This window comes from Amblyomma mixtum, chromosome 6 (assembly GCF_055824585.1).
Source record: "Amblyomma mixtum isolate Tamu chromosome 6, ASM5582458v1, whole genome shotgun sequence".
NCBI classification, from domain to species: Eukaryota; Metazoa; Arthropoda; class Arachnida; order Ixodida; family Ixodidae; genus Amblyomma; species Amblyomma mixtum.
Window position 1 is genome coordinate 158,187,953 of NC_143017.1, and position 26,739 is coordinate 158,214,691.

The following is a 26,739-nucleotide window of genomic DNA, read 5'->3' on the forward strand; positions in this document are numbered from 1 at the left end:
AAAAAAAACAGAAGATCGCGGCTATCACGCAGGCGCGGTGGCGGAGCTCCCGCATCAACGCAGTGCGCCAGTCGGCAGAAAATGGCCGCCGTCGGGAACGGCTCTGTTTGGTCTATCGGCAAGGCTGAGCAGCAGAATACGAGCAGCGCAACCGGATGAAAGACAGACAGAAAAAGGAAACAGCACAGGCGAGCGCCGTTTCCTTGTTCTTTGTCTTTCGTCTGGTTGCGCTACTACTACAGAGTATCATGTTCCGGTGTCCCTCATTCTAGTTGCAGGCGGCAAAAGAACAGAAATGGAGAAAAAAAATGCTTTGGCATTTCTCGCCCGCTCCGGTCGGCAGGCCTGACGCGGACCTCACACACCGGAAGTGAGACGTCACGTGACTCACGAGACGTCACGTCCACGGTTTCGGACAGGTCCGTGGTCTGTCGTCTAGATGCACCTTAACTTGCGAGTGTTAACAATGGCAACACTGAGCAACACTGCAATGCAATGCAACTGCAATTAAGACACTGTTCTGGTATTGCTACTGGTGACCTTGCCAGCAGTGACCCGTACGAAATTAACTTTTGCGCCACCCACATACCTGGCACGAATCTCTGCCGCCCTCCTGGTAACCCGCGCACAGCATGGTGTCGTAGATCTGCTCCTTGCGTCCCTTGTCCTTGAACCACGTCCTGCACTTCTCGTTCTCGAGCACTTCCACGCTGACCTTCTGCAGGACGTTGGGTATGTAGGACTGCCCTGCAAAGAAGACACGAGTGTTTGTTCGCAAGTCGTGACTAGAGCAGTATTTCCAGCTTGTATTTTCTGCTTGGACAGGACGACTATGGCCTCGAGATCACGGTGCTCTAAATGTCACTGTTCTGGATCCTTTTTCCGATGAAGAAGACAAATTAGGGCACGTGTATGTTTCCTTGTTGTTTTAAAGCGTTAAAGGGTCAGTCTACTGAATTTTATCGACCATATTTTCTTTGCGGCAACCGATAGCTCTTTACTCAAATTACCGTTTAGCCAGCTGTGGTGCCAAGGAGTGCGGTAGAACATTTTAAAATAGAATTTATTAATGTGGGAACACATCTGTATGAGATGGTAGTCTCATCTGGCAACCATCTGGATTTCCGCCGCGCGGTGACAAACATGGCGGCGCCCGTCGAAGTCGGACCTCTCGCTTCGGACTGAATTCTCGTTGTTGCTGCCTTTTTCAGTGCGTTCACTGGCCATAAATGGGGCGCCTGTCTTTCGCTTCGTCTCATCTCGCCTATAAGAAAACATATAAGAGGTAAATTTGCTTTATTTTAATAATTAGAGTGACGATTCTGCCGCTCCTAGGCTTAAGTGGAGAGCCGGTTTATTTACAGCAATGGTTTCCGTCCTGACGACCAGATGGCGCCACTATAGGCTGAGTTTATTTTTGCGTCTCTGCTATCATACGCTGAACTAAATGTGGGAATGTGCCTGCGTTTTGCGTACGTGTAACTATAAATATTCATGTGATTTACAGAAAAAGCGAGTGGTACGCCTTCTACAGTTTACTAGAACAAAACGTTCGTTTCTCTGACATTGGGGCATACAAATGCTACGTAGTATATTCACTTATGCTTCTACAAAAAAAGACTACCACTTTCTTGAACAAAATGAACGTTTGGGGTCGCCACCATGCTTTTTTACGCGACTTTTAACGCCGAAATAAAATATAAATTCCTGCCTAAACCGGGCGCAGACCTCTCGTTATTGATGTTATAGGGTGCCGACTACCAGAATATGCCATTATTTATACACTCATCTCGGCGAGTAGACTGACCCTTTAATAGTTACGAAGAAGTTGTGTATATCGCAGTCAACGAGTCTTAGAGAACAGAGAGAAAGGAATCCAGCTTACGAAACTCTGTTTGCATTGAGGAATGTATACAGTTAAACCATGCAACAAAGTAAACAAGGGCCCCTGTAACCGCGTATGACATCGATGTCAAATATGGCATGCCAGAATAGCTTTACTTGCAGGGATAACGGAAGGGTGTAATAAAAATTATGAGCCAAAAAGCAAATGCAGTTCCCACCGTATTCCCATCGTGAAACCAGGGAAATCGCTCTAGTTACGCAAAATTTCAGCCTATTCAAGTTGGCCAGCGGCGAAAGCATCTCGGTGTAAATCTATAGCTAACACTGCTCGTTTCCACGGTGAAATCCGTGGCTGCACGCACCGTACGTTTAGCCTGGGCGCTCTTTGATCAAGACTCCTTTGCGCCATTAAAAAAGAAGATCATCATCATCACGTACCGTACTTGAGGCGACCCCAGCCGGAGACGGTGGCAAAGCCGCCCGTGAAGTTCTCCCCCTTCTTGGGCAGGCAGATAGGGATGATGTGCTCGCGGAAGACGACGGGGTGCGACAGCTCGAGCAGCGCGATGTCGTTCTTGAAGTTTCGCCGGTCGAAACCCTCGTTGACGATCTTGCGGCGCACCGTGTACTCCTCGTGGGGGAAGCGCTCCGTCGTGTCCCGGATGCTGTGCTCGCCTAGCCGGACCCGCAGGTTTGACGCCGGCGTCCTGCGGAAGCACGATCTCGCAGATGAGATGGCGCGCGTGTACTTTTTCAATTCAATTCAATTTTTTTATTCTCCAGTTATACACAGGAACGTTCTACACTTAGTAGTCCAGAGTTCGACGAAAACTCGTCTGGCGAGGAAATGACATCCTTCTAAAAAACCTAACACTCGCCAAGAAATTGAAGAACAACAGGGTAAAAACACAAAGACGTTTCGGGATCCCTACGGATCCCTTGTTCACAATGAAGACGAAAAACGGATCGGCCGCGTTTATACAAGCGAAGGTCGCTGTAATGAGCATGCGTATGCTGCAGGCATGGGCCCACGTGTCCGATTAAGTGCGTGCGGAGTTGATTGGATATGGAATGACTCTAGGAGTAGGCGGGATGATAATGATTTCTCGGTGGATATGATACTGGCTGCGTCCCAGGCGATAATGTGGCCGGTGCTTTTTTGGTGATCTGCCAAGGCGTTTTCCTCGGTGCGCCCCTTGGCAACGTCATTTTTATGCTCCCTGAGCCGTCTCCTGTAATCCCCAGATTCGCCGATGTAGGCTGCGTCGCAACCCTGGCAAGGGATCTTGTACACAACCCCGGGGTATCTGGTGCGTTCAAGCTTGTCTTTCACTCTCACGAGTTGCTGTCTGAGCTTGTTAGTAGGCACATGACAGATTTGAATATCGTAATCACTGAAGATTCTTGCCAGTGTTTCGCTCACACCAACCGCGTAGGGAATGACGGCTCGCTTCCGCTCTTTCTTCGGTGCCGTGGGGGGATTTGAACATCGCCGTTGCTGCGAGTTTAGAACTTGCCTTGGATAGCCATTTCTAGTAAGTTCTTCTTTTATCCTTTTTTCCTCTTTTCTTCGCGCTTGTGGGGATGAGCATAGGCGTTGCGCGCGTGTGAAGAGCGCTGATGCCACGGAGCGCTTGTGTCCAACCGGATGCGCAGAGGCAAAGTTCAGGTATTGGCCTGTATGTGTGGCTTTCCGGTAGACCGACGTCACGAGGCCGTTCGTCGTGCGCTGTACCAAAACATCGAGAAAGGCAATGCGACCAGAACTCTCCTCTTCCATAGTAAACTGGATGGTTGGTTGGATGGAGTTCAGATGATGAAGTAGTGCAGGCGCGTCTTCCCGTTTCAAGGCACACAAGCCCGACGTGCCTCTACGCCCAATAGTAGACTTTACCCGGTCCCCGCTGCATAAGCTGTCTCGGTACTTGCACAGCATCCTGCGCCCCCTGGTTGGAACAACAGAGACGTATGTGAAGGACTCGAGTCACTTCGTCAGTATGTTACAGGACGTCGACATACAAGAAGACGACATCATGGTGTCTTTTGACGTCAAATCTATGTTCACCTGCGTGCCAATAGACTTCGCTGTCCAGTGCTGTAAAGGCGTCCTTGAAAACGACGAGACCCTTGCCAACCGCACTCCGCTTGAAGCTGTGGACCTATGCCGCCTTTTGGAATTTTGCCTGCAGAGCACTTACTTCGTTTTTAACGAGGAGTTCTACAGGCAGGTGTTTGGAACCGCCATGGGCGCTTCAATTTCGGTGACTTGCGCCAACCTTGCCTTGGAGACCATCGAGGCACTCGCCCTTGCTTCTTTCTCTCGTCGCCCAAAAATGTTTTTGCGCTATGTGGACGACTGTTTTTGCGTGTTGAAACGGGAAGACGCGCCTGCACTACTTCATCATCTGAACTCCATCCAACCAACCATCCAGTTTACTATGGAAGAGGAGAGTTCTGGTCGCATTGCCTTTCTCGATGTTTTGGTACAGCGCACGACGAACGGCCTCGTGACGTCGGTCTACCGGAAAGCCACACATACAGGCCAATACCTGAACTTTGCCTCTGCGCATCCGGTTGGACACAAGCGCTCCGTGGCATCAGCGCTCTTCACACGCGCGCAACGCCTATGCTCATCCCCACAAGCGCGAAGAAAAGAGGAAAAAAGGATAAAAGAAGAACTTACTAGAAATGGCTATCCAAGGCAAGTTCTAAACTCGCAGCAACGGCGATGTTCAAATCCCCCCACGGCACCGAAGAAAGAGCGGAAGCGAGCCGTCATTCCCTACGCGGTTGGTGTGAGCGAAACACTGGCAAGAATCTTCAGTGATTACGATATTCAAATCTGTCATGTGCCTACTAACAAGCTCAGACAGCAACTCGTGAGAGTGAAAGACAAGCTTGAACGCACCAGATACCCCGGGGTTGTGTACAAGATCCCTTGCCAGGGTTGCGACGCAGCCTACATCGGCGAATCTGGGGATTACAGGAGACGGCTCAGGGAGCATAAAAATGACGTTGCCAAGGGGCGCACCGAGGAAAACGCCTTGGCAGATCACCAAAAAAGCACCGGCCACATTATCGCCTGGGACGCAGCCAGTATCATATCCACCGAGAAATCATTATCATCCCGCCTACTCCTAGAGTCATTCCATATCCAATCAACTCCGCACGCACTTAATCGGACACGTGGGCCCATGCCTGCAGCATACGCATGCTCATTACAGCGACCTTCGCTTGTATAAACGCGGCCGATCCGTTTTTCGTCTTCATTGTGAACAAGGGATCCGTAGGGATCCCGAAACGTCTTTGTGTTTTTACCCTGTTGTTCTTCAATTTCTTGGCGAGTGTTAGGTTTTTTAGAAGAACGTTCTACACTGGAACGTTCTCCGGGCTAAAATGACCGACGGGGCCTTGACTGAGTCCCGGTCCAAGCGGGAAGCATTATAGTCAGCGCACCGAAATAAACTAATTCGTGGACTTCTCGATCGATCAAAGAGCTCTGACTGAAGGTAGTTGTGACCTTATGAATGCGTGTTATCCACAAGTGACCTCCACTTACCACGTTGTTTCTGATGTCACTGCAATTTCTTTAACCCTTCCAATCGATCAATTGATCCAATCAATCAATCAGTCAATCAATCAGTGTCTTTATCTCTTCCGTAAGAGAAACAAGAAAAGGAGGGCTCGAAGAAAAAATGGAAGTTTCCACTTGACGAGCTTCGAGTCCCCAAGTCACAAGATATATGCAGTGGCAGTTAAAAGCACACATCTTATACAGTAGAAAGCGAGTGTAGAATACACCAGATACAATAAAATATATACTCAGGCTTGTGCTACAAAGGAAGCTTTTAGCATATTGTTGTTAATAGTGCTGATGTTAACTCACATCTTCATTGTCAACACAGGAAAACCCCAGAATGAGCTAGCAGTACATAAAAAAAAAACATGTAATACTCGGCTTTATGTCGCGCTATTATTGGACGGAATCACGCTATACTTCATTCCTCGTTGCCAGGTTGGTTCGGCGATGGGGCACCGTAGTGCGGAAACACAGTGCAAGACAATGGAATGTGCGGAGGCGTTTTCAGAGCAGCAGCACGCATGCGTTCAACGCTTACCTGTCGACGCAGTGAGCAGCGGTGAGCACCCAGCGCTCGTGCACCAGCGCCCCTCCGCACGAGATCTTCTGCGACAGGAAGCTTCTCTTTACGACGGCCGCCTGGAAGGGAATGCAGTGGAAAATTTATCATTCGGTATGAACGCCCAGCTGCGGTTGTCGTTGGAGAATGGAAATCTGGGGAGCCACGCGTAGCCTGATGAAATACTGATGAAACTTTTTAATGCTAGGGGAAGGCTTGTAGCGTGCAAACTAGGATGCAATGAAAGAAGACTGCAGCCCCGTTAGTTTAGACCTGGTGTTCCTCTAACAATACACACAAAACGCTAGAACGCTCTCCGGGCATGCAATTTCTACGTTAACAGTTCTATGATCTAAAGTATTACGTTGCTGAAATCAAATATATCATCATACGAAATGAGCGCAAGCCGGCACTGGGCGATTTCATTCCCAGCATTCATTACAAGAAGATTTGACTTAGCTACTCAGTACTCATCCTGATTTCAAAGATTGCTCAGAAGCCAGATGCATTGATTTCACATGTTGAGCGGCGGCCAGGTTGTCAGTTTCTTTTTTTGTAATTTCTTTGCGTTTTTTTAACTATAAGGCGTAAATTTAAGACGCAAGGACCTGACAGCTACAATTGCTCTTGTGCGCTATGACAGCTCGGAAAACCTCGAAGCCTTGCTGTAATGTATTCTGTTAATTTCCATTCGTGTGGTGCACTACGTTCGAAACATTGAACAGGCGTTGCTCACTCGTGCTTCATCTATCTCCTAAGACTGCATTTATAGGAATAATATATTACAAAAGCCCACCTCGGCGAAAGCGAAGCCAATAATCCTTCCCTCATCGACGTCTCATTCGCAAAACATCGCAGCAATTCAATAGGATAACAATCACCCGTCACTAGATGCCGGCGAGTTACAATGACTAGTATAGGGAACCGCGATCAGCAAACCAGTGGCCCCACTATCCATGCGATCGTTGCGGGCCTGATAATATGATGCGGTACTAGGGTAGCACACGGGAAACTAGGCGCAGGTTTTTCTGATGTGACTAGAACTCGCTTGCGTGCGGGCTTATGTGCGCATGAAGCAAAGTACTCTGTGCCTACTTTCCCTTTGTCTTCTCTTAATTCATATAACCCTGAAGCATCCTTGATAAAGGATCTTCCTTACCAACCATGCAGGGAGATCTTATCAAACAGCCTTAATTCATCTCTTTTCCTCGACATCAAGCTGGCTTCACAGAATGCGCTGCTGTGACGCACGAAAGTTTCCCCGCTTAGCGGGTGCGGGAGCGGCGGAAGCGAAAGCGAAGTGACGCATTCACTGTTCATATATTCTAGAAACAATATTCTATTCTATCTTTTATAGTCATTGACTACGCTAGATGGCACTGATGAGTGGACCAGAAAGAGTGTGGACTGTTGACTTCTGTTCGACTTCCTTCGCTTCTCTCCGTTTGCTCGCCTGACTACTGGCGCGTTTAAGAAGCGATACGACTGGATGTGCTCAGTTTTTGTAGCGAAAGCTTCATTACCCGCAGTCTCGCTGTGGGGCTTCGGCGCCACTTGTGCACATGCGCGAGGAGCCGAGTGACGTCACATCCGCGCAGCTGGTGCGCTGAGCGCCGCGCCGCACGCCTCCGACCGACAGGAGTCACCGAGTGACGTCACAGCTGCCGAAGCCGCGCGCCGACGCCGCTCGCCTCCGACCGAGAGAGAGCACACTGTCATGGCGGCCAAGGAGAGCGAAGCCGACGCTGTGCGGCGTAGGACACGGGAGAAACTCGAGTCGTCGGATATACCGTACATCTCGCTACGTATATCCTGGCATAGCTGAGCTAAGCCACAGCCAAATTTTTTTCCACACTGGCCGCACTCGCTTGATACTGGCGGTGCTGAAACACGTGGCAGTTGCCGCACTGCATTGCCGTGCTGAGGTAGCACCGCCCTACGTCAACAACCTCCTTTTTTAATCGAGTATGCTGAGCATGAAAAAGCGGAATGTGTGTGCGTCTGTGCCTTCGCGTGTGTTCCGGGATGAAAGGTTCACGCTTGCAGGAAAGTCGGTGGTCTATGTTGTAATGACCGCTACGACAAAAATAGAACTTTCACTTTTCACATGAGATTGACACTACTGTATCAGTGTGTGTGGAAAAGCTAACTCCACAAAATGCACATATGCGAGCAATGACGTGATAACATAAACAGCGTTAACCCGACATGCTGAGACCTTTGCCGAGTGTTATTCCAGCAGAAAGTTATCAGGGCCAGTATGAAATAGGGGCTTAGGAGGCGAATCAGGAGCCGAAGCGAGGGAGGGTAGCACATGAAATCATCTCTCACCTGCCATGGCTGCTGACCAAACTTAGCGCTTTCGCCACCAACCACTTTGGAATTGCGCAGATAGGTTTTGCCGCACACTGCAACGAAGTTGTAATGTGATAAACAAACACAAAAGAACCAAAGCACAGGCAATAACCGCAAAATACAAAAGACTGTACTCGTGTCAAAGCGATGCTCATGAAGTAGCCCATGTTATACTTCCATTTTGTAATGTCCGGTGTACTGTAGCGGGGGTTACATTTTGTTCGGAGGCATAAGCAAAATAGGGGCTTATTTTCTTCACACTTAAAGCTATGTTCTTTTTTTATAATACAAAATACAGATGCTAAGTAACTCGATTTGGGTATTGAATACTTTTCTTTCCAGGGACAGTGTTCACACACTTAGATGGTGCACTGAACTGGCCTTCAACGGTTATTCTCCTGCCAGGCATGAAGCCTGGAATACGTATTTATAAGATGCGGACTCGGGTTTTCTACAGACATCGACATATCATGTAATTTGTTAGTCACTCAAATGCATTTTGCTATGGCACAGGTAAGGAAACAACCAGCGCAGTCTGGTAAAAGAAAGACAAAGCGATTGTGCACACATACTCTCAGTTTGGTGCATCAGTATAGTAGCTGTGCTGCATACAAGAACACGGTCCCTGCAAAAGTGATCTATGGTGCCCCTGCGCAGTGAACTCGATCGCAGCGTTGCTTTGTCTTGTCTTCACCAGCATTCCGTTCAAACATTTTCAGGCTTTAAGAAGCTTGACAGCACAAGAACAGAAGTAGAAAGGCATAAAACTGGACCTGTACTTCCAACTTTTCTCGAAGTTCAAAATTGGCTTGCGTGATGTTTGAAACAAAATATTTATCCCGGCATCACGGAAGCTGTTGTCACCTTCAAGAAAAGTATGTGCATGCAATCGCTTAGCTTTTTATTTTATGCAAACTATTTATCCTGTTTATATAGGCGTCTCTCATAGCCACAGTCGCTTTGGGACGTTAAACCCCAATAAACTAAACTATCCTGTTTATAACCCACCTGTTCTAGCGCTGCCAAGTTATTAAAGGTGCACTGAAGAGGATTCTGAACTTGTCTTTTTGCCGCGGGAACTCGATCTACACGTTCCTAGCATTCTTAGAAACGGCAACTTATTGCCCTGTATGGCCGATTTCCCTAATTAAATCGAATTAACGTCCGGCTCCCGCACTTTCTTTTGAATTCTGCCTCGTACGATGGGCGGAGTCGACCAACGCGTGAAGTTCCTTTCAGCCAGCTCCGTGGAGGCTTTGCTTTCGCTTTATTTTGTTTTCTAGGTTTCCATGAATAAATAGTTTCATTCGCAGATAATATAGCCGCAAAATAAGCCCGCAGAAATAAAAATACGCGCGGACTATTTGCTACTACGGACTACTACGTATTACTCCGCCGATGGCAGAGCGGCAAGCCGCCACGGGACTGGGTGAAAGGCACTCCACGCGTTGGTCGACTCCGCCCACCGTACGAGGCAGAATTCAAAAAAAAGGGCGGGAGCCGGCCGTTAATTCGATTTAATTTGGGAAATCGGCCATGCAGGGCAATAAGTCGCAGTTTCTAAGAATGCTAGGAACGTGTAGATCGAGTTCCCGCGGCAAAAAGACAAGTTCAGATTCCTCTTCAGTGCACCTTTAACAGCGTGAACCGGCTGGCCGAAGCGAAAAATTCGCTCGATACTTAGGATGCGAAAGAGAATACGATCAGCAATATGCAAGGCCAGCCTCGCAGTTCTTACGTGCGTCCTTGACCATGCCGGCCTTGGAAGGCTCGGCGTTCCTGGGCACACAACAGCTCCAGATGACTCCCCCGTTGCACAGATCCACGGGTCTCTTGCCTTGGATCCAACAGCTGATGCCCAGACCACACGAGTACGCGTTGCCGCGGTAGAAGCACTTCTGCGGGAACGCTGCTCGGGGCGCAGTCCAGGCGAGAGGTAAAAGGGAAAAGGGGTAAAAAGGGGCAGAAAAATGGGGCGAGGATATAGCCGGGCGGTTTGCGAAATATTCACTGTTTGTGTCGACACAAGACTGCAGTCAAGACAAGCAACACGTTGGATAGCTTTAGCGTACTATTGCCCCTTCATACATCAAACTAAGCCGATACCCTCCGTGCCAGGCACGTTTGAAACTTCGCTTTTACACGCTTCAATACCGCGATGCGCATGCGTGCTGCTCTCACGAAGTAGCGATGACGGTGTGTTAAACCGTTGTGTTCAGAAAGACTACCTCACTCGCTTACTGCCGCTATTGTCCTCTGCTATATCCTAGCGCATCTTTTTTTACTAAATGCTATTTCAGTACATCTTTCTTGCATCAAATGCCTAAGTGGAAATAATGGACTGCGCAAGGAAGACGAAAAGCGACCGAAAGCAAGGTAGTAATCACTTCAAAATATGCATTGCGTGGCCTTGCGTGAGACAACATACGATGAAGTTTGCCGTATTGGTCGCCGCGCTATAATACACGCCCAGCGGCCCTAGCCAGAAGGGCAAGCACTTTTTAGACGCACCTGCAGTGCTCTTCCACGCTATCTATCGAAGCCACACTTGGCGTGCGTCTTTCTGCGCTATTACTTCTTACCCTCCCCCCCAAAAAAAAAAATTGCTTCTAGGCGTGCTATGGGACAACTGCAGCGCCTCCTGGGCACTGCTGGTTGCCTATGGTGCGCTTTTATTTTGTAGAATGCAGGCATTAGAAACTCCGCTCTGGGCTCGCGAGATGCACTACTATATTTCTCTCTTCCAGCCGCGAGACACGTTCAAAAAGATATCTAGTCGGCAATACATGATACAGCTAACGTCTGATACAACTCAAGAAAGCAGCGGCAAATGTCCTTCAATGGCCAATGACAACGAATGACTGTTCTGACTTCGCGGTTAATCCTCTCGCACCTGCCAGCTATCTGCAATACCGCACTAGCAAGTGTAAGGAGTTAACCACGGCGTCATGACACTCAGTCGACGCCATTGGTTGGAGGACCTCCCTATGAGGGACATTTACCTCTGCTTTCTTGAGCTGCGTCTTTCTGTAGCTTCCTGAAAAGTTATTTTGTCTGTCGAGCCCCGTATTAGCGCATTCTTTTACTACACTTTCAAGAAAATCAGTCAGTCCATAATGACGAATAGAGTTGAAGTCATTTTTGTATAAGAAGATATCCCCAGAACTCATAGTGCTTTCTTCGAAGGTCGCGGCATTTTAATCTTGCTTCGCATTTGAACATGCGTTCATTAGCAGTTATGGTGTTTCAGGCATGCGCATATTAATCATATTTAAAATTATGTGCTCGTCTAGACTATTAAAACAGTCAGCGTTTCCTGCCGCTGCGGGGCAAAAAAAAAAAAAGGCAGTTTCAATTCGGGCCTACAGATTTCGATTAAACCTCATTGCTTTGTACAAGGGTTCCGATTCTTCAAAGCTATCGGCAGCATAGCGCTAGCCCGGGTAACATCCTTTCTACTGCCCTGTGTGTCGCTAAAACCCGACAACATTGTTGCAGGTACAGATGACGTCAGAACAAAGGGCCAATATCAGATCTGTTTTTCTTTGTGTAGAGGGTTTTATAGCGCAAAGACAAGAAAGGCGGCACCCACACACACACGCACGCACCCACACACACACACACACGCACCCACACACACACACACGCACCCACACACACCGTAACCACACCGTAACCACACCGCCGCGGTGTCTCAGTGGTTACGGCGCTCGGCTGCTGTCCCGAAAGACGCGGGTTCGATCCCGGCCGCACGGCTGAATTTCGATGGAGGCGAAATGCTAGAGGCCCGTGTGCTGTGCGATGTCTGTGCACGTTAAAGAACCCCAGGTGGTCGAAATTTCCGGAGCCCTTCACTACGGCGTCCCTCATAGCCTAAGTTGCTTCGGGACGTTAAACCCCAATAAACACACACACACGCGCGCACACACGCACACACACGCACACGCACATGCACACATACACACACACATGCACACATACACATGCACACACAGTCGTCTCTAGTCATTGTCTTTGCTCTATAGACCTCTACATCAAGATGAATTACCAACTCGCTCAATAGGAAGTTTTAATCGTATCTGTTCGCAGTTCAGAACCGCGACTAGTTGTACGTACGTGACCTGCGAATAACCATACGCTAGTTTGTCATGGTTAGCAGTAACAGTTGTCGCGAGTTGGTTGCGAACCATTCTAATTAGCTAAGCTTTTTTTCTTTTAAACTCATCGTCAACAGCCGAATTGAGTTCTTTACAGCACGAATACCTCTCCTAAAATCGCGGTGAACTTCCTGTGTCTCTGCAGCCAAGGATAGGCAGGAACTGGGAAGGAGACGGGCCTTTTTCAGCGTGCTGTGTCACTGCGCTAAGTAGCCCGGCCAGTAATCGATTAGAATGACCGCAATCTTTTGACCAGTTAGTGTACAAAAACATTCTTCGCTCTCACCCGTTGTGCCTAAACCGCCCCTTTCTCTAGAGCCACTTGATCCTGTAATTTCGAGCCGCGACTGGCGGGGTCATTAAATTGTTAAACGCCAGAGAGGGGTCGGTTCCTTTGCGTGAAGTTGGCATCGTACTCGTCGTCAAAAGTAGTTCCTTGCAGCACTACCAAAGCTGCGATGAGTGCAGAGGCGACGTTATGGCGCTGCGGAATGTAGTGCCAGTATAAAATTGGAATATGGAATAGCCTGCTTTAAAGTACACACGCGCCAAACTCTATTTTAAATAGAGCCTTAACGTGCGCTCGCTTTACGTACGTTATTTTCCGAGTTTTAAGCGTGCGCGAATCATGCGTCGCTAAAACAGCTTTTCCAACATGGCGGCTCTCTTCGAAGCAGGACCTCTCGCTTTGAAGTGAATTCGTCTGTTCTATTGGGTTTTTTCAGTACGTTTACAAGTCATAAATCGAGCACCAGGCTTTCGTTTTGTCTCATTTCACCTACAGCAAAATCTATAACGGATAAATTTGCTTTATTTTTTATTTCGAGTGAAGATTCTGACGCTCCTAAGCTTGAAGAAGAATGTCGGTTTGTTGACAAAAATTGTTTCCGTTCTAAAAACCAGAAGGCGCCACTAGGCTGAAGTTATCTTTCGTTTCCGTTTGCATATGTGACAAACAGCGTAACATTCAACAAAATCCTAGCGTTTTTTGCACCTCGTTTTCTTGACCTTGTTTTCCTTCGCTTGGTATCACTCTGAATTTCTAAAACAGACCACCGGTTGACAGTTCTGCGCATTACATTTGCCCTGCCTATGTCCCTTCATTCTTTTCGATAGATTAAATGTCTGCTGGAGTTTGCTCTTCCATCAAAGCTGAATTATTTCTTATCCTTACTCCTATTCACCTATTAATTTCTCTTCTATAAGCGAAATCTACGATGGTCACTTCGTTCAGATAAATGTACTGTCGAGCTCAGTATGACTTGTAACGCCCCAGCAGTGGTTCAAATGAGGTTCCCGATTTATAGTGAATAAATGCGCCTTCGCACTGAGCACCAAAATTTCACAAGCGTTTAGCGTACTTGATTCTTTGGATCCACGACCAAATACATTTATTTCCAGCATTGCTGCGCTCGCATTGCTTCGAGAACTGAGCTTCAACCGCACTGTTATTATCGACACCTTGGTTCCCGAGCGAAACTGTACATAAAGCGAGTCCTCCATAATACCGAATCGGAAATAAAACCGCATTGTAATTAAGATCTGCGTCTGTACACAGTGTTAGACAGTGTAGTAGAAATTAGGCGAAACCTTGGGAGATCGAAGTGCATTATTTCAGTCACCATTATCTCTTAAATATTGCGGCGCAGCTAGAAGTCTCTAGTGTCTCACCGCATGCGCGATGGCGTCTCCATGGCGTAATGGCATTATTCCTACAACGACTCTTCGCATCTCATGAACCGCTACCACATATCTGTACTTAGTCGCTAGCAACTGTTGAAAGTGGATTCACATTATTCACAAAAATTCACGAAATACATCAAACAGTCAGGAACGTCGACTGAGCACCTTGGCACTGTAAAATATGAAAGGACAAAAAAAAAAGGCCTTTCACTGTGTCCTGCTTTCAAAATGCAGAAAAGGAAACATCTGGTTGGGGCAGTCGAGAATTGATTCGCATCGCTATTCATATTAACGCGACAGAAATGCAAGGGGCCCCGAGGGCTCTGTGCATATTTGTCTTGTGCATGCAGTGTCCGGACAGCGAATTTCCATACTAACGAGGCTTGAATGCATTGAAGAGGTTTGCTCCCCAGAAAAATTGGCCATAGTTCGAGTCGTCCATATTAACGGGCGTCGTATTGACGGGGCATGACTGTATATCCATGCAGATCACTGCTCCTTCGCCAAACTAGTCAGTAGTACTTTGGCATTATCAGATTTAACTTCAGAGTCGCGGTTTTCCTGTATGGGTCATCAATAATTACCTGCAATCCATTACCTATCAAGGCAAAGTCGTCGGCAAGTCAGAGCTTCTTGAGGTACTCCCCGTTAATCCTCAGACCCAGCTGATCGCACTTTAACTCTCTGAATACTTCCTGCAGACATGCAGTGAATACAAGAAATACTGTAGGTCTCTAATTTGCTGGCACCAGCCGTGGCTAGACTTGCCAGGTTTTGGTGAGAGTACAGAGAAGCAGGGGACTATGCGTGCAGAAGTATATAGTTGTTCATGCTATGCACATGCTGCGACTACACGTGCGCGCCGCGATGGGAGCCCTACAGGTGCATGCTTCAGTGGGAAGCCGCAGCGGCGCATGCGCACGTCAGCGTACATCTCGGCAGGAGCAACTCACACAAAATATATCGCGCCACGTTGATGATATTGGTAAGGGTTTGGACATCGAGCGCCTTGCCGCGTCCCTCTGCCGCCACGGGGTAGGGGGAGGTCCAGGGATTGTCGAGCGGAGTAGCCGGCTGCCAGGCGCTGTTACCTTGGCGCAGGAGGCCCCCGCCGCCATGGCTCTCCGGCAGGCCCCCCGCGGCGCCCAGGCAGCAGAGCGTCACCAGCACCGCCGCCACCGCCGGTGACGTCACGGCCGTCCAGCGCCCCGGGCACATGCTGCGCAGAGGAGAGCAGAAAGCAACGTTAGGTGAATCAGTGGCGCAGGACTGTGGCAGGACTGCTCGAGTATAGCGACGTTCTTGAGGAAGAACCAGTCTCATACCCGTGCCACACGCGCACAAGAAGTGGAAGTAAATGCTAATGCCATTATTTTCGGAGTTGGTGCTACACGTCCAAATTTAATGTCATTATACGAAAGTCATGATGATGATACCGCTTTCAAGGTAGTCAAAAATTTCAGCTGAATTTAAACTGTGCTAATGAGCACAATGTCTCTGGAATGCTGTTTAGATGTAATATATAAATTATGTTGCAGAAAACACTGCGCTTCTTGCGTGACAAGTCGCAAAAGTACAGCCATAAACTCGCGTGTCAACACACAAGTCGAGAGCATCTGTTAGTAGTGCTGGTAGAAATGGCGCCCTTCGAATCGAAAACGCAGTAGACAAGCCTCATCTGACTGATTAATGAATCAACCATTTGCTACTGCTTAGGAAGTTGATACTAACAAAGTTGCTTGCTTTTCTGTGTGTGGAATAGGGACGAGAGCACGCATTGCTCAGGAGAATGAGTTGTGGCGAACTCAGTAGGTCGCGAATGGCAATAAGGCTAATGCCATTAAATTTTCGCGTGTGGCACCGCGCGAATGCCATTGAAACATAAGGCAGTAAGCACTTAATGGCAGTGAACTTGGCCGTGTGGCACGGGTAATAATCTCCCATTAGGCGGTGTTATCAGTCTGGTCCCGGTGGTGCACTCGTTAAGGGATCACAGCTAATGCGCATGCGCAAACCCGCATGCACACTTGCGCCTTCCTCGTACCAAGCCCCGTGCCGGAGCCGGGCTCCTGGCATGTTATGAATTACGGCATACATAGAAAATAGGATCAGAACAGCTTCTAAATGTGTCAAAATCAAATTAGATTTCTCACGCGTTCCCTCTGTTTGTAGTGAGTGAGTGCTGACGCATGCAGCCGACGTCCGTAAGGTCGAGTAATTGTCCTCAGGTGTCCTCTACATTCTTATGTTGTTGATGAAAATGTTTATTGACGAAATAAGTATGAATCCCGATTTTGAGGGTTCCATTCACACCACAAATAACTGCATTTTGCTGTTTTCCTAACAAATCGCGAAAAGTGCGGTCACGAAAGTAAAAAAAAGGAAGAATGAGTGGCCACTCGCACATTCGCGAACTTCGGCACATACACATTCGCGAACTTCGGCATCCGTCAGGACCCAGGTTTTCAGTTAGAGCATGACTGTGCCCAGGTGGGTAAAATACAACGTTATTCAAAAGGTAGAAGAAAAAGAATACAACTTCGGTAGGCTCTGATGATGAGGCATAAACTGAACAAGAGGAACAAGTCGTAGACAGAAAAAAAATTAGCCTTGATAGAATACATGGATTCCTATGGCAACCCCTGCAGAGAAACACGTGGTAGCACTGGGACTAAGCCCCCTCAAAAAGAGGGTCCCCCAGGGTCTCGAGCTCGGTCACGCTGCGATAAGGAGGAGCCTAGGGGCAAAGAGAAAGTGTCGTGCGAGCAGCTTTGTTTCGAGCTTCCAGGCGAAATTTGGTGTTGAAACTTTTCAAGCATTATACTGCTGAAAAAAGAGAGATAAGCCCTTTAATGAAAAGTCGAGAATTTTGCCGGCGTTTATTATACCTCTGAAATACTAGCAGTTGAATGTTTGTCTGATGTGGGCTGTCTGATGTGTTTCTACACATGGTATAGCAAGCCCAATGCTTGCACCCGACGCAAGGTGGTTCATTCACCAACCAGGAAAACATGAGAGATATAGTGGCCGCCGACACCCCTGTTTCGAAAGCAATACTGCGGTGAACGCAAAGCCAACGTGTAACGCATATCAGCAGCACTGATCACGAAGTGAAAGTTTCGTTTTTAAAAGGCGCCCGTTCCTGACTTCCGCGTCGTAGTCGGCGTCGGCGTAACCGGTTGTCCAAGCATCGGAGCGAAACGTCACCTGAAAGCTACATGTTACGTGAGCGTCCCGGTGGGTGGCTAGCAGTGTAACATGCCACCTGTAACTACGCGTCGGCCTAGTCAGCGTAGCACGGTCACCCTGACACCTGCAACCTGACAGGTAGCATGCCATGGCGTCGAAGGAATGGGCAGATTGAAGGTGGGTGCCACAGTAAGACCCCGAAGGGTGGCAAAACTAAAATACTTGAAGAGCTGCGCTCAAACTTCGCTTTACCGGCTATCGTAATCATCTGCCATTTTTTTTTTTTTGTAATCCATAAGTCGTGGTTCGCAGCGACATCTCCAAATCTGTGAGAAAAAGAAAAACGGTATCCCTGGCTGGAGTTCTGGCGTGTAGTCTGTTGAATATCGGCGTTAGGGTTCCTTCCAAGGAGGTACCTGCCAGGAGGAACAATGCGTTTTCCACTTACTGCGGCGCATCCGCCTACAGATAAAGGGGGGCACCCTCCGCCCCAAGGCTCTGATTTTGTGCCGCAATCGAACTCTGATTAACCTCCCCGCCTTTCCTCCTCCTCTTCTTCCTCTTCCTTCCTCCAACCGGTACTTTATAATAAACAATGTTTACGACATTCCGACAGTATGCCGAACTACCAGATCTTTCTATTTTTTTTTTCTCACTTTTCGCCACGAACCGTCCCCCTCTAATTCGGATACGCTTGTTGGGCGCTATTGCAGTGGCGCAGAATTTCCGCAAAATTGCGCGCATTCAAGCGCGACCCGCGGTGCACCCCTGTCAAACTGTCAGTCGCAGTGGGTCCCTGCGTGTAAGCAGCGCATAAATACGGTACAAAAATAAAAGAATGAAAATGTGCCGCCGTCGCGTTTGCACAAAACCCAGCCTTTAATTTTCGCACCGCACCGTATTTTCGAGACACTCAAGGCCATGCTGAGATGGGGCTTCGGTTCAGTTCCCATCCGCAACCCTTTTGATGCGCTAGAGCAGCGGCAGCTTTGCGGAACGACGCGCTTGGCTGAAGATTCAGCTCCCGTTGTTTCGATGCAGTGCGAACGTGGTCCGCTGCTTAGAGCCGCGGTCATTCCTGTTACGATGACTGTGTAGGAGCGTCCCAATTTGCGTGACCAGTAAACAACAATCTGGGAGGCATTGCAGCCTGCCTACCTCTGCCATTAACAGTTCAAAGGCTACCGAATCTGGGTTGCGAACTGTTGGGCTGTCTGTTGGCTTCATAAAAACCAAAGTTTTGCGCCACAACCACCAACTTGCCTTTTAAATTAAATGTGCAAAACGAGGACTCGTGTTTTTCTTATTCTGAAAGCACGCATACACATGTGTGCGCGCAAGAAAGCGCGCCCGCAGACGCGCGGGCTTATCAGAGGAAGAAGCCAAGGAAATCATGGATTGCTGATCGATTAGAGGAAATCGAACCGTTGACCTCTCGGCTCCTCGCCTGTCGCTTTACCGAGCGGGTCGAGTGTCCTTCACAGCCAGCAATGCGTACTGAGAATATATCAACCACTGTTGGCCGATGCCGTGTTGCGTGATAAGTGGTGAAAAATCAAAACTGTACGGAACTGTATTTTGAGGAAGAAGGCACAGATTGAGATGAGAAAGCAGTGGATGACCACAACAGTTGTCCATCGTAGTGGTTTTTTTTTCTTGTCAATAGAGCACCTATTTCCACTTCCGGCGATGGGAAGGGTTTTAGTTTTGGGAGCTCCTTACACTAAAAATGACATACAGCCTGATCTACATATCATAAATCAACCAATCGATCGATAAGTAAATCAATCAATCAATCAATCAATCAATCAATCAATCAATCAATCAATCAATCAATCAATCAATCAATCAATCAAAATCATCTTTAATGCCGCTGACTTTGGCGTATGACGTTGGTTGGTACTAGCCCACATTCTACTCGATGTAGTGGTCCACTCTGTGGTCATTTTCCATGCTTGTTTCGTTCGAGTGCGAGCACTCGGGGTTCTGTTCCCAGTGCAATTTTAAACTTGGAGAACTTGCACCCTGTGGGCAGTGGTAAAAGATGCAACCTTCTTTTTTTTTTTTGCCACCGCGAGGAAAGTGCGGAGCGGTTGCTGACATGGCCATGTTAACATTTTGACATGCTTTTAGGTTTACCGTAACCGCTCTTTCTGGGCGGCGCAAGCTGCCCACGTGCACCGCGCGCATGCTCACATAATTCGTGGCAGAAGCTAACGACACCTCCACATAACATCAGGATCAGTAGGCGCCCGGCACTGAAATTCCAACTTCTGAAAGTTGGATACCTTAGTCGTCAATATCTGTGACGTGATCAGTACCAGGCTCGCTATGTCAGACATGACCTGCGCCGAGAAACTTGCAACTACAGGTCTAATATGGTTCCGTCAGCACCGCAAGGAACAGCTAACTGGCGCCCGATAACCACGCGGCCTTGCCCATAGCAGCACAGCGAAGACTCACCCTCCTCAAAACGGCGCCCCAATGCAGGAGGTCCCGGACAGGGCGGCGGCTCTGCCCAGTGCCAGCCACCACAGCGGCGTCTCGCCTATACCGCGCGCATTTTCACGCCCATAGCGGACGGCTCCAAGCCCAAGTAACGGCGGCAAACGCACGGAGAAGAGAGCCGAAAGGAGGATGGAGAGGAGGCTGAGCGGAGAGCAGAGGTGCGCAAACGCAGCTGCCTCGGGTGCCCTAGATACATCTACCCTTACAGTTTTTGTTACTCGAAATCCTTTCCCTTCTCCAATAAGAAATATTGCTCGGTGCGTTTCCTTCTACATCGGTCGCCTGTTCGCGGACGAACTCGGCTCTGTGGGATGGAGTTAACGGTGACATTGTTTTTTTCACTGAGGTTTTATATTCAGGAGAGGGGACTGCCCGGCGCGCCGGCGAGGAAGCCTGCGCGGGCCAGTCCGGAGCTGGGGGGAAACCCCAGCCGAATCGGGTGGGAGTGACCCAGCTGCGGGCTTTCTCCGTGGATTAAGCGGCGTTGGGAGGAGAGCGCCTCAAAGTCGGTCAGCGCGGTCCGCGCAGAGCGCGCCGTGTCGTTCACCTTTCCTGGGGAAAAACGCAGCACGCGACCGCAAGCCCAGCTTCGACGCAACAAGAGACAAAAAAGAAAAAAACGGAGAAGGAGAAGGGAAAGGAGAAGACGGTGAGTCCGCAAACCTGGTTTCACTAGAACGAACGCCGATCGATTAATTTAACAAGAGTGCGACGGGTCTTGGCGACAGATTTTTTTCTTTCATCCGGCTTCTTGTGTTTTTCTTGCATTTCACGAGTTCGTTTTTTCTGATGATCAGTACTCCCAAGTGCTATAGGCGATGTATGCTTGAAAATCCCGTCTGGCCGCGGATATTTTGTCGGAGATAATGTTTTCGAATCGGCAGTGTTTATTAACATGTCAGAATTAGCGTTTGACTGCTTCAATGGCTTCTTTTCGACTCGTGTCGTTTTTCTCTTCTGATGCCTTCCCTCTCCTGACCGCATTGCTAGCTTGCTGAAGGAGGCTCTCGCAATGTCCAAATGCCACAACAGAAGCTATGAGCCCGTTTTCAGCTTAACATTTAACCTTGTTGCATTTAACCCTTCCACAATTTTTGTGGAAGCGCTGGATATAGCGTGTGCATTCTCATCGGTCATATTTACAGGTACCAAACATCAGTTTGCGAATTCTTCTCAAGAGAAAGAACTTTTATAAATCATTACCGATATTTTCCAGGCGCATCTTTGATACGAATTACCCCTTCCCCCTTTCTCTTTTCACTCCCCTCATCCCTCCTCCCCAGCGCAGGGTAGCCAACCGGAACACCCTTCTGATTAACAACCCTGCCTTCCTTCTTCCTCTTTCTCTTCGTCTCTCTCTATCCACGCACAAAGGGCGCTGCAAACTTTCTGTAACAAATTCATGACCCGAAGTCACCATGTTAAAGATTGCATTTAATCCGCCTTATTAAAAAATAGGCCTTTTCTCAGTAACGCCCTGCGCATGCGTAAAACTTCCTCGCCGCCGCTTTCGCGGGGTATGCCCTAAAAAGTGGCAAGCGAGTTCGACTCCTGGGCTCAGTGCACACGCAGAGAGAGAGAGAGAAAAACTTTATCGTGGCAAGTGTGTTTAGACCCCCCCTTGGGTCCCTGGACCACCACACAGTCCCACTCTACGTCGGAACGTTCATGCGGTGTTTGTTCATGACGTCGGCACCCCGAAGCACCGCAGCAAGCTGCGATGGCGGGTCCGGAGACGTATGCACGACCTCCCAGTCCTCCCAACTTGATAACGCGGGCTGTCCCTGCGGGGCAGGATCAGCAGGGCAGAAGCACACGCACACGCAGAAGCGCATGTGGTCTCTGCACTCGCCAGCCTCAACGGAGAACAAGCGATCTAGTTCTCAAGCGTCCTTTAACTAATGATTAGGCGTATTCGGTGCAGCGCTAAAAACGTACTGAGCTACAGGCCTGTCCACAGACTGAGGCCGCACACCTGATCTGGCTAGGCGAAGTCAGCACTGCTCTTAACTCTTCCCTGAAGTAAGCCCAAGAGGTTTTTGTGGAGGGATTTATCCCCACTCTCCACCGCACCCCTTTTCGGCATGAAAAATCTGTACTTGCGGCTGGCTGCCGCTAGAGGGGCACGCTACTGTGAACAACTTCAGAACAGGTTTAGAAGGGGTAGGCGTTTCGATGATCGCTTGTTCGTGATTATCCAATATAGAGAAATAGATACTGCCTCTGTATTTAGCTTTCTTAGACAAGCGGTGCGTGCGACAACGTAAATTGGAAGCTCCTGTGCAGTACTTAAATGCGAAGGTATCGGTCATGAGACAAAGAGACAAAGTAATTGCTAAAGGAAATATATTGAGATATTAAAGTTGAATATGCATGGAAATTCAAATTGCAAGTACACCGAGACCTACATCCCTAAAAAAAAAAGTATGCAACAGCTGTATCTTACCGGTACTCTCCTATATGGGGCAGACGCGTGGAGGCTGACAAAAAGGGTCCAGCTTAAGTTAAGGACAACGCAGCGAGCTATGGAAAGAAAATTGATAGGTGTAACGTTAAGGGACCGGGAACGGGCAGAATGAGCGAGGTAACAAACGCGTGTTAGACATCCTAGTCGAAATCAAGAGGAAGAAATGGGCTTGAGCAGGGCATGTAATTCGAAGGCAGGGCAACCGCTGGTCCTTAAGGGTAACGGAGTGGATTACAAGAGAAGGCAAGCGTAGCAGGGGGCGGCAGGAAGTTAGGTGTGCGGATGAGATAAAGAAGTTTGCCAGGATACGATGGCCGCAGTTGGCAAAAGACCGGGTTGATTGGAGAGACATGGGAGAGGCCTTTGCCCAGCAGCGGGCGTAGTCAGGCTCATGATGATAATGAGAGGGCTAAGGCCGGAATGGTTGTAGAGTAGAGTCTTTGTACTGTTAGCTGATAACCAAGAAGATATACAGAATACGGTTAATACTTGTGGAGAAGACGCTGTAGGCAGGCTTGACATTTAGCGCCATCGTCAGCTTTGATGATATTCAATGATTCCACAGATCAAGTACTTACAATACAAGGTTATGAGACTCCCAGGCTGCCAGAATACAAATATCTCGGGATATGGATAAGCAAATGACAGATATACATGGAAAAGCACTAAAAGAATACTAGGAAGAAAGGGCGAAGAGATGCCGTGTTAATGAAACATAGGGTATTAGGAAGTACAACAGGCATAAAGTACTGTGTCCTGTTTGGAAAACAACAGTGGTGCCAGGCCTTGCTCTATTGCACTAGAAATAAATCAGAGAACTGTTGGCAGATCAGCAGTAAAACATTATATGAAGAACGCCTGAGAAAACTGAACGATAACAAGTGGGCAGCTAAGGTATGTGAATATTTGTACAGAAAGAGCATTGACTAATATTGGCGAAAAAAAAAAACTAGAAAACTAACCAGTAAGGATGCAGGAAACCAGGACGGATAACTAATTATCTTTAATGGACATGTCAAAAACGCATAGGGTAAGAACTGGATTAATTCAATGGAAAAAAGGTAGCTAGACCTGCATTAAAAAAAATGGAAAAGGCAAGTCAGGAAGAAATGGATCTAGGATAACTCAAGAGGCAGAATCTAACTCTTTAAATCGAAATCAGGCTGCCTTAGAACGCGAAGCTACAAAAAGAAATTTAACGAAGATGACACGTGGTAAATCCGCACAAACCATGAATATATTTTATCTATCCAGATGTCGACACAGGCACAGTCATTCTCCCTGCAGGCCTAGGGACCGGAGGTAACACAGGTAACCTAAATGAAACTGCGAGGGACATTAGCAAAGAGCTATTGGAAGATTGCTAGTTCTAAAGCAGGGTGGTGACAAGGTTAACATTTCAGGATTTAATATGTCAAACGTAAAAGTGAGTGTTATTTTACATGTAAGCAAAAATGGCAAATTTACCAATAATACCGTTCAATTTGACAGGTTGGTTAGAGAAATATAAAGAAAAGCAAAAACCGAGCATGGTCGCACCGGCTACCACCCCGTTTCAAAAAAGATACTTCTAACATGCATCCACCTATCCATCCGTCCATCCAGTCATCCATCCACAGACGCAGCGAAGCGGCGTGTCCGTCTTTCGGAGGCGTTTCAAGCTGTGTTTATCTGTATTTCGCCCTACAAAGTGCATATCAGTGCGTGAACATTAGGTTCTCTGTTTTTGCGTTGAGGTGGGCACCGTGCACGAACATGCTTTTCTAAGAACTAGGCTTTTGTGCCGTGGTTTGGCACTACCCATCGTGATCGCTGTGCACGCTCCCGTGACGGTGCGGGCCGAGCCCATGGACGGTCGTCGCGGCCTATGCGCCTGGAGGCTGAGATGCGTCGATAGCTGTTGCGGCACACCTGGGAAGACCAGCTGGGTGCAGAGGCCTACTCAACCCGATTATAGGTAAAAAACGCTTTGTACCTAACTGCACTTCGGGATGCCAGATTTGCACGGTTCGAGTGTCGCTTTTTAAAGCTCCGCCTGAGCATGCTCGCTTGTAAATGTGGCGCCGGGCATTCAACAGAGCAGATAGGATATTACAACTGAGCGACCATATCTAGCATGGAGTTCGGCATTTAGGTGTATGGGTGTTGCTTAGAAGTCTAGATATTCATTGTGCAAGTAGACAGATGCAATAATTGCGGTGCCCCAGTTTGGGCCCCTGGCTATATACAACAGCCCACCACGCTGTGATTATAAATGTTTTGTGCTCAATCCTGTGAATACGCGAAATCACATATCACGCCAAGTTTACCCACTTGAAGTACTCAAGTTGTTTGTTACATAGAAGGGCTATTCAGGCCGCATTGAGCGTAAATTGTGCACTTGCCGCCGCAAATCTACGCATGGGTACGCCGCAGTGGAGTGTCCCTGATCAATTTATACCAGCTGAAATTTTTTAAAGGGACCATGAAATGGTATTTACTGGATTTAAGAAAGGCGCAGTAACGATCGGTATTCCGCCACAGAAAGACATCGGCACAGAACAGACATCGGCACAGAAAGGGGGACAAAACAGAGCTTTGCAGCACGTCCCGATCAACCGGACGAGGCGCGGGGAGAGCCGATTAAATGTGAACACGCACTGTGCGCCCGCTCAAAATGTAATGGACCTAGCACAACAGGCACCCACTTAGCCGCCCGTAGCTACTGAGCCCAAAGTGGTGTGATCAAATCCTGACCGCGGCGCCCCCATTTCGACGGAAGCGAACGCAAAAGCATTCCCGCGGTGTGCAATGTCAGTGCACGTAAAAAAACCCGAGATGATAGAATTCAATCCGGATCCCTCCGCTACGGCATCCTTCAGCCCACGTGCGGTTTCGGGGTGTTACACGTCACACATACCTACGCCTCTCCTTGCTCACTAAAGACATTAAAAATTGACACAAACAAGAAACAAAGAAAACGAGGTCACTGTTTCTGACAGTATTATTAGTCTTCTGCGACCAAAAGTATTGCAAACAAATAGGTACATCATGAAGTTTCATGCTTCAGTCTATTTACCTATTGAGCTGCGGAGCAGCATCAGGTATCATTCGCAGAATCGTGCACAGGTGTAGTAGTGAAGCCTATGTTATGCATGCCACGGCGCAATACATGAAAGAGGTAAATAGGCATCACAAAACGCAGACATCCCATGTCACCCATAGCAAGCAATGAAGCTTGTTATACGGTTAGGAGCTTTGCGCAATGGTCAACAGCCGAACGCTGTTCACGCGTAATAGAAAAACCGAGGCAGGAATAGACAGAAATTGACCACATCCCCAGAACGGTTTCTTTGTTCACTATATTTTACCGAGGGGTCGGCTGCGATTCACGTCGTCAGCAATACCGCAGTAAAGAAAATCGTGATGTCCAAGGCTAAACCCGACGCTTGCCCGATTATTACTTGATTCCGTAAAGCCCACGTATGGCTGCACATGCAATCATGCAAGTTTCTGCGGGAGACGCGTAAGCAAAAGACCAGTGGTCAGCATCGCTGATTTGAAAAAGCAAAGACAAGTGGCGCAGCCGACGCCGGGTGAGGGCCGTACTATGCGCTCGTGGCGTTATTACACCTTGCCCCTTTCTTCGACCGTCGCGTCTGCAGATGGCGGCAAGCAGGAGCAAACGTCAAATGTCTGTTCACGCGATGACTCATCGTCCTGCGGACCTGGCGACACGCGACGTTCCACTTCCGTTCCACGAGGTCCGCGCATGGGCGCCGTACGGAGAAAAGCCGCTCGCATTCGACCTTCACTTTTGTATGTGACGATAAGAGGTTTAGGCATGCACATCGTCTTTCCCCATGCTACGTTCACCAGATCGCGAGCCAGGCGCGAACCACATGGAGCGGAAGTGGAACGTCACGTGACTCCTGGTTCACGGTGGACCGCGGGCCAAAGGTCAGTCGCGCGAATGCACCTTCCCCACCGCTTCGCACGTAACACCGCTTGCTAGCATGCACCGCTTCGTCATAACAAGGTTCGACTGCATATTTACAAGTACAAAGCATCTATGTGTGAATTCTCGAGAATTACCTTCAGTCAGTTCCGTCAGTGCCGTCGGTTGATTCAGTTGCGCCTGTCGCTCTGATATTGACCACAGACCATACTAAGCGGAATATCCTGCCAGCGTCTCAGTTCTTTGTTTTCCCATGGTAAAAATGTCCTCGTGTCCGGGCCGCCCGATCTCGGGGACAAGCCCACTTTCGAGTGAAGTTCAAATGGCATTTCTTTCCATGCGGCTTTTGGCACGCCTTCGGGCAGTTCAAAATGGCGCTGTTCAGGCTCCTCCACTTACACTCTCTCCCCAGCATTCAAGAGAATTCTGCTTGTGACTGGGGCGCCCAGAAATCGTTTG

General features: G+C 48.5%; 1 protein-coding gene across 2 annotated transcripts in view; it reads right to left on the reverse strand.

The window, feature by feature from the left end:
* LOC149340953 (trypsin-1-like) overlaps nucleotides 1-26,739 on the reverse strand; it is a 65,490-nt gene that overhangs the window by 2,955 nt on the left and 35,796 nt on the right. The window contains exons 2-7 of one of the 2 annotated variants that reach the window (XM_089549887.1): nucleotides 15,271-15,398; nucleotides 10,078-10,248; nucleotides 8,316-8,392; nucleotides 5,964-6,064; nucleotides 2,284-2,552; nucleotides 590-747 (exon numbers count right to left, since the gene is read on the reverse strand). In XM_089549887.1, coding sequence (XP_089406013.1) covers nucleotides 590-747; nucleotides 2,284-2,552; nucleotides 5,964-6,064; nucleotides 8,316-8,392; nucleotides 10,078-10,248; nucleotides 15,271-15,397 — 903 coding nt within the window. In that variant the 5' untranslated portion in view covers nucleotide 15,398. Of the gene's footprint in view, nucleotides 1-589; nucleotides 748-2,283; nucleotides 2,553-5,963; nucleotides 6,065-8,315; nucleotides 8,393-10,077; nucleotides 10,249-15,132; nucleotides 15,399-26,739 lie in introns of both variants that reach the window. The other variant, XM_089549889.1, reaches the window with a different exon arrangement.